The 8,184-nt window shown below is 38.7% G+C and overlaps 1 protein-coding gene across 1 annotated transcript; it reads left to right on the forward strand.

Moving 5' to 3' along the window:
- Window positions 1–1,667: 1,667 nt before the first annotated feature.
- Window positions 1,668–5,947, forward strand: LOC117058928 (vomeronasal type-2 receptor 26-like). The gene is made up of 4 exons (XM_033170347.1): window positions 1,668–2,498; window positions 2,816–3,043; window positions 3,646–3,772; window positions 5,046–5,947. Exons 1-4 carry the CDS (start codon window positions 1,668–1,670, stop codon window positions 5,945–5,947), a joined length of 2,088 nt encoding a protein of 695 aa, XP_033026238.1.
- The last annotated feature ends 2,237 nt before the right edge of the window (window positions 5,948–8,184 follow it).

The following is an 8,184-nucleotide window of genomic DNA, read 5'->3' on the forward strand; positions in this document are numbered from 1 at the left end:
CATGTATTAATCACAATACTTCATGCTAGAGAATATTGCAATCAATCAATCAATCAATCAATCAATACAACAACCTCCAAAGAGGTATTTACAGGAATCAGTAGATCAGGAAAGTATGCAAAAATGTGAAGTATGTGAAAATGTGAAGAACTGAATCTAGGTTTGGAAATATAAAACAAGATAAAACGAAATTAGATGAATTGCCCATAGGAAGACACTGAGCTTCAAAACATCTGGGACACTGAGCTTCAAAACAAGTTTGAGGAAGGGATGAAAGGCAGGTTTCTCAAAGAACCATGCAGAACACAGATGTCCTGATGAATCAGACATTTTCATCATTGGTGTGTTGTCTGTTAGCTTAGAAACATGAATTACAAAAGGCATAACTTCATTTCAATAAAAATCATTTGAGACAAAGATGGTCAAAATTGTGGGATGTTGATTTTATGCATTGTAGAATTCTCCTCTCGAATTGTATATCAATTGACTTCATTTGCAGCATGGTGACAAAATTCTACCAGCACATACTTGCCTTAGCATTTGCTGTGAAGGAGATCAATGGGAACCCCACAATCTTGCCCAATATCACACTTGGGTTCGACATCTATGATAGCTATCATGATGCAAGGATGACGTATCGTAGCACATTAGACCTGCTCTTCAAATCACAAAGATTTGTCCCTAATTATAAATGTGACACCAAGAAAAACCTCATAGCCATCATTGGGGGACTTAGCTCTGATACCTCCTTCCATATGAGAGACAACATAGGCCTCTACAAGATTCCACAGGTAGGATTTCTGAACAGCAGAAGCATTTATATTAAATATGTAACAAGTAGGATGAATATACAGTGGGAAGGAAGGGCTAGTACAAGATACCTAGCATTTAGTTCCGGCACTGAAAATCTGAGAGAGTCGTGCAATGAACAATCTCAAAATGAAAAATAAAAGTATTTCAAAATCATTCTCTGAGGTTAATAACATGGGAAATTGACCAAGCTGGTAGAAAACAGTGGTTTTATTATTTCAAAATCCCTCTCCACAAGAACAATAAGTTGAATGGTGGTGTTTGTGATACTATTGCCTTCCATTAGAAGCAAATATCTGTTTTTCAATGAGCACAGTCCAGCTACTCTTCCTCCCTCTCTCCTGGCACTTTTTTAAAAGCAAAAATAAGATGGGAGCTTCACAATTTCACCTTTGTCCTAGAAACAAACCACCTTTAAGGTTGCTCACACTCCTTCGCCTTAAAAAGCTTTTTTATGAGGCTTCCAAGGGCAAAGTGTAGGGGAGCTGGAAACACCTGCCATGATGCAGCTCTTCTTTCTATTGTATGTTAAATTATTGTCACCATCCCAGCACCTGTTGTTGAAGGACATGCTGGAAATAAAATGATTGTATGAAGTATCACTATTACTGATGTGATTCTAAGCTTCAGAAACTGTCTATAAACAATCTAAGGAGGCATATTCCCAGAAAACGTCTACTATGATGGATGAAAGATTTCTTTGAATCCTGAACATATCTCAATAACTGTAGAAAAATAACTTAATCATTGTTCTAAATGTATTTTATTAATGTCTGTACATTTTTATGCAGCTCACTTATGGCTCATTTCCCTCTGAGGAGGAGAGTGATGAAGTTCATGTCCCTTCCTTCTACCGCATGGTTCCAAATGAAGCCCATCAATACATGGGAATTATCAGCTTGCTTAAGCATTTTGGATGGATATGGGTTGGAATATTTGTTGTGGATGATGAAAGTGGAGAAAATTTCTTGCAGACTGTGGAACCATTGTTATCCAAAAATGGAATCTGTTCAGCCTTCACACAAAAGCTCCCAAAACTACCCCGTTTTGATGACTTTGATGAAGTTTATGATGTGTTATTAAGCAGTTACAAAGATGTCAAAGATGACAAAGCCCACACATTTATCATCTATGGAGAATCTATGTCACTCATATGGCTGACAGCTATTTTCTTTTTTCTACAAGATCCTCAAAAGAATGGCATTGTACAACAATCTAAAAAAGATAACATTCCATCAGTTACAAAAGTTTGGATCATAACAAGTCAGATTGATTTCATGTTGTTAGGGCTTCAAAGGAGTTGGCCTCTTGTTCTATTCCAAGGTGCCATTTGTTTCACAATTCACTCCAAAGAGCTTCCAGGGTTTCATGATTTTCTTCAGAGCATAAAACCTGATGGAGTAAAAGAAAATGGCTTTCTGAAGGACTTCTGGGAGCAAGCATTTGACTGTGATTTTCCCAACCCCAGTGTGCCAATGGACACAAGTGGACAATGTACAGGAGAGGAGAGACTGGAGAGCCTTCCTGATCCATTCTTTGAAATGGGCATGACTGGCCACAGCTATAGCATCTATAATGCTGTCCATGCAGTGGCTCATGCTTTACATGACATTTCTTTAAAGAGATCCAAGCACAGATCAATGATGGGTCATAACACATTTGAACTTCAAGATCTGCAGCCTTGGCAGGTAGGGTACTGGAAACAAGTCCATATTGTAATTTGGGGAAAAAATAAAAATAATTAAAATACATGAACTGGTACTCTGCCTTTTTTACAAAGCTTTGTATATTTACGTTATGTTTTGCACATTTTGACCTGGAAAGACATTATGCTGTCAATGTATAATGTAGGTTTTTATCTTCTATGTAAAATAGTTGATTTTTCACCTTTTGTCTTTCTTAGATAATACTAACAAACACTAATAGTAAAATGATTGCCTCTATATCATGACATTAAATTCAAAATTTTCATTCCCCCCCCCTTGTCTTTTAATCTTTCAATCAGCTCCACCTTTACCTTCATGGCATTTCCTTTAACAATTCAGCTGGAGAAACACTGTCCTTTACTTCTAAAAAGGAAATGGGAGGTGTATTCGACATCATGAACATGGTCATATTCCCAAACAAGTCCTTCCTTCGAGTCAAAGTTGGAGAGGTGAATGATACTGCTCCAGAAGGAAAGAAATTCATCATTCATGAGGATATGATAATGTGGCACCCAGGTTTTAACCAGGTGTGCATTCTAACAGTGTTTTCGGTTTTTTTGGGGGGTGGTCTGCTGTAACCTACAAATGTGTTCTGACAGAAAATTTATTTCTATTGAAAATGTCATAGGAATAATACTACTATCTAGCAGAATGAAAGCCTAGGCACAACAATGAATTAATTGAAAAACAAAGGTTATATTTTCTGCTATGTTATATATGCATTAGGTTCTTAAAGACCCAGATAACAAGCATATTGAAAGATTAGTTGCAAAACTGAACAATCAGCAATTAATGGTATATTGGTTGTAGATTAAACCTATGGCTCATCTCACAGATCTCAATGAAATGTTTTAGTGAGCCAGCATTGGGTTATCTCTCTTTTCATTGTATAAATCTCAGTTGAAGAAATCATGCTTGATATGTGAAGTCCCCTTTGCCGATCCTTTGCATGTCTAATTTGGGTTGCTAAACACCAGAAACAACTTTTGATAATGTTAGAAGCAAGGGGAATTTAAGGTCAGACTACAGATAAAGCTGCATTTTAGGCAAAAATTCATTTTATAAGAAATTCAGTAAGAGAAATTCTCTTTAGTCTCCAACCTGAAATTCCTTTTTTGTGTATTGATAGGTGACTCCTATTTCTGTGTGCAATGAACACTGCCTCCCTGGTCATCAGAAGAAAAGGAAGGAAGGAGAAAAATTTTGCTGTTATGATTGTGATGCATGTCCAGAAGGGAAGATTTCAGACCAGAATGGTACATGAGAAAGAAATCATTTTTATTTTCATCACAAAGTATTGTTACTATTCAGCGTAAGAATAAATTAAAGGGATCCCTGACTGTTTGGTCTAGTTGCAGACAACTCTGGGGATGCGGCGCTCATCTCCCTTTACTGGCCGAGGTCATGTGGCCAGCGTGAGTAAGCCACTTCTGGCGAAACCAGAGCAGTGCATGGAAACATAATTTACCTTCCTGATGTACCTATTTATCTACTTGCAATTTGACGTGCTTTCAAACTGCTGGATTGGCAGGAGCAGGGACTGAGCAACAAGAGCTCACCCCATTTTAAGATATCTAAAAAAGTTAACATATGAAAATAGCTTAAGTGAGACTGATATAATCTCAGCACTCAAATGATAATGATGATGGAAATGATGATGGTGATGACAAATGCAATCTGTTCAGATGTGAGATCAAAACTTGATTATATGCCACAGGTTCTGGGTCTGACAGTTGTTTCACCCCAGTTCCCTCTGAAGCAGATACCACATTAAAGGGGAGGGTTTCCATATCAGCAAAAATAATATTTAAGAGTCAAGGATAAGTCTTTGGCATATATGCTGAGAAAATAAAATTAATGTACTAAACAGAACTTTTTGATATTCATGGACGAGAAGATAAATTAGGTAAAGGAATAAGAACAGCAAAATCTAACTTAGAGAAGGATAATTAAGAAACCCTAGTGAAACAATAAATTCCTGGATCATCAAGGGTAAGACTAGTAACCATGCAATGAGCATCCCAAAGAGAAGACCGATTAGATGCCCCAAAGATGGGACAGTTATACTACATTTCCTTGGAGAAAACATAAGTGTATATTACATAATTGCCAATTCCCTTAAACCATCAATGATCAGAGAAACACTATATTATTGTAAGTTAACAAACCTCCACCCACTAACAAAAACCTTCTTCAAAAGACAATACTGCTTTACTTTATTTATGCATTGCATCTTTTTCAGAATGGTATGTGATTGGTTCATATATGATGCATGATTTGGAAGATACAGGAGTACCTGTCATTGTGATGAAGGAGTTGGGTCACTTGGGTAAATTTTCTTGTAGGTGTCAATTGGTTGAGAATTTAAATTTTACAATAATAATAAATTTGAGCCTGGTGTACTATCAAATAACAATGTTACATTACCATCTACTCACTAAGAATTAGCAAGCGTATATGGAAGGCCAAAAAAAAAAAAAAAAATGCTTCTAAATTGTCTTTGGAATTTGAACTATTTCTGGACTTCAGATATGGATGACTGTTTCAGATGCCCAGAAGATCAATATCCAAACAGGAAGAGAAACCAATGCATCTCCAAAGCTCTGAGCTTTCTCTCCTATGAAGAACCTTTCGGGATCAGCTTAGCTTCCATAGCTCTTTCTTTTTCCCTTCTCACAACTCTGGTATTAGGCACTTTTGTGAAGCACAAAGATACCCCCATTGTCAAAGCCAACAACCGAGCCCTCACCTACACTCTCCTGGTCTCTCTTCTGCTCTGCTTCCTGTCTTCTTTGCTATTTATCGGCAAACCTGGGAAAGTGACCTGTCTTCTCAGACAACCTGCTTTTGGCATGATCTTCTCTGTGGCTGTTTCTTGCATGTTGGCCAAAACAATCAATGTAGTTGTAGCTTTCATGGCCACCAAGCCAGGATCCAGCATGAGGAGGTGGGTAGGGAGAAGACTGGCCTACTCTGTTGTAGTTTCCTGTTCTTTTATTCAATCCAACCTTTGTGTTCTGTGGTTGATGACATCTCCCCCATTCCCTGATGTAGATATGCACTCGGCAACCACAGAAATCATTGTGCAATGTAATGAGGGGTCTGTGACCCTGCTTTATTGTGTCCTGGGCTACATGGGTCTGCTGGCCATTGCCAGTTTCATTGTGGCATTTCTGGCCCGCAGATTACCTGACAGTTTTAATGAAGCCAAGTTCATTACCAAGTTCATGTTGCTCTTTTGCAGTGTTTGGCTTTCTTTTCTTCCAACTTACCTGAGCACCAAAGGAAAATATATGGTAGTGGTGGAGATCATCTCCATCTTGGCCTCCAGTGCTGGGTTATTGGGCTGCATCTTTGCCCCTAAATGCTACATCATTGCCTTGAGGCCTGAGTTGAACAACAAAGAGCAACTAATAAGACGGAGTAATTAAAAAGAACCCTAGTAATTTTCCTTCACTGTGTTATTATATATGAATTGGTGTTGTTTAAAATTGACGGCATTTTTAACTACAGCCTCCCTATTGTAATTCTTCTGCTATTCCAATATCACTCCAACCTCATAGAACTGGCTCTCTGCCTCAGACCTGGTGATAGATTGAAACTAGCAAAAAGGGAGGAACTCTGTTGTGATGCAATGTGAACGTTAAAACACGCCTTTCTGCAAGGAGTTGTATTCTGGTAGAATGTGAGCATTTATGAATTAATTGGAAGGTAGAATGCAGGGTTACAGAATGGGAAGCATATGACAAGAGTTTTCTAAGAGGAAATATTAAAAAGAACCTTAGGGATTTTCCTTCATTGTATTCTATATGTGAAGTGGTATTGTTTAATACCAAGGCAATTTTACCTATATCCTCCGCTAGATATTCTGCTGTTATTCCACTGGCAAACCAACAGTCTCTGCATGTCACCCTATTTTCCAGGGACAGTCCCAGATTTACAGTAGATATCCTAGTTGCTGATGTGATTCCGGGATATCCCAGTTTTCCTTAGGATGTCCTTATTTTCATTGAAGAAATGTTGGACCGTATGGAACAGGATTTTCTTATTTGCATCACACAAATGTTGCATATAACTTAGAAGAAACCCAGTGTATGGTTGCACAGCTTAGAGAGAAGGGGGGAAGGAGGTACAGGTGAGTTGAGGTAGCTCTGATTTGGTGCCAGAAAACCACAGAACTAAGGGAAAAGAGGCTTGGAAAGGGGGTATTGTACATCTTAGGAAGATGCGTTAGTAAAGCACTTGAATGACAATGCAATGCAATGCAATGCAATGCGCAGGATATACACATACTATGTCAGAGTAGAATGCAGTCCATTTCCATGTAATTATACCCACCACACCATTTTAAAAGCTTATTTCCAGTAAAGTGTTAACAATATTATTATTGGATTGCAATTGAAAACCAATAAAAATATTATTATTTTTCATTCGAATATAGAAACCACTAGGCCTTCTCTATTGAAGGGGAGGGAGTCTGACAACCCTGACACTCCCTTCCTAATAACCTTCAAGGAACCTCATGTTGCTGACAGACAGTTGAAACTACACAATAATACCCAGGCTACACACAGACTTATGTTCTCCAGGGCTAGCCCAATCCCCGCACATTCTGGATGACCCTGAAGTTTTCCAGATCCCCGGCTGTGGGCTGGGAAGGATAAACGCCCAATGCCTGAGCCAAGGTCTTCCTACATCTGAATCTTAATAAAGTTGTGGCCAATTTTAATCCCATACAACGATGTCTTGTGTCAATATTCTACTCGGGGGTCACCTGGGGGTTGGGGGACTCCGCCTGTCCAGGCAAAGATATGTTGCAGACCTCATTCTACAGAAGCCTAACGCAATGGTGGTGCTGAGAGGGGACTTATATGCCAGACTAGGACTTAATGACCAAACCCTATATACACGGTTTGGCCATACCCCCCAGATCTGGAGATCGTAGGCCCACTAACAACACGAGCCTCAAAAGACCAAATGTCCAACTTTGCAGGTTTCTACCTAGCACAAATGTCCTTCAAACTAGGTCTTTACATTTTAAATGGTGCCCTTAGAAAGGACCATCCAGCTGAGTTCACCTTCTTGTCCAGAATCAGGATGGGTGCCATTGATTACATAATTGTCTCTGAGGACCTTCTCCAATACGTAAGCAATATGGAGGTCATACCCAGATTTGAGAGTGGCCACTTCCCAGTCTTACTTCTTTTGACGGAAATGATACAGAAGAAACACAATGAGGATGCCTAATTCACTCCCCTACTAAATAATAAAGTAATTAAAATACTGAACTCAGAAAGCTTACAGTCCATTCATGCTAACATGATAACCTCCTGACTGCCTGTAAGGAGCAAGTGGTATTATTATTAATTTATTTAATCATTTTTTTCGATACAAACCTCAACCGCAAAAGACACAAACAACAAAAACCATAACAATAACAACACAATCTGACAATTCAGATTTGAATACACTGATATACCTATGGCCACACCTTTTTAAATAATATTTTCCCACCTCTCTCTCCTCCCCCCACTTCCCCCCACTATGCACCTTATTGCTTAAATATTCGTTCCAGATTTCTTCATATTCATCCATTCTCAATGGAATCTTTTTGCTGCACGGTACATCCATTTTTTTGACCCCACGAGCAAGCGGGATTTCGAGAAAG

This window comes from Lacerta agilis, chromosome 14, assembly GCF_009819535.1.
Source record: "Lacerta agilis isolate rLacAgi1 chromosome 14, rLacAgi1.pri, whole genome shotgun sequence".
Classification (NCBI taxonomy): Eukaryota; Metazoa; Chordata; class Lepidosauria; order Squamata; family Lacertidae; genus Lacerta; species Lacerta agilis.

Bases quoted from the DNA above. Each gene is read 5' to 3' on its own strand.
- LOC117058928 (XM_033170347.1), top strand. From the start codon at position 1,668: ATGGTTCCAAATGAAGCCCATCAATACATGGGAATTATCAGCTTGCTT. The intron at 2,499-2,815 runs GTAGGGTACTGG...TCTTTCAATCAG, and splicing joins AAGATCTGCAGCCTTGGCAG to CTCCACCTTTACCTTCATGG. The intron at 3,773-5,045 runs GTACATGAGAAA...TCTGGACTTCAG, and splicing joins GAAGATTTCAGACCAGAATG to ATATGGATGACTGTTTCAGA.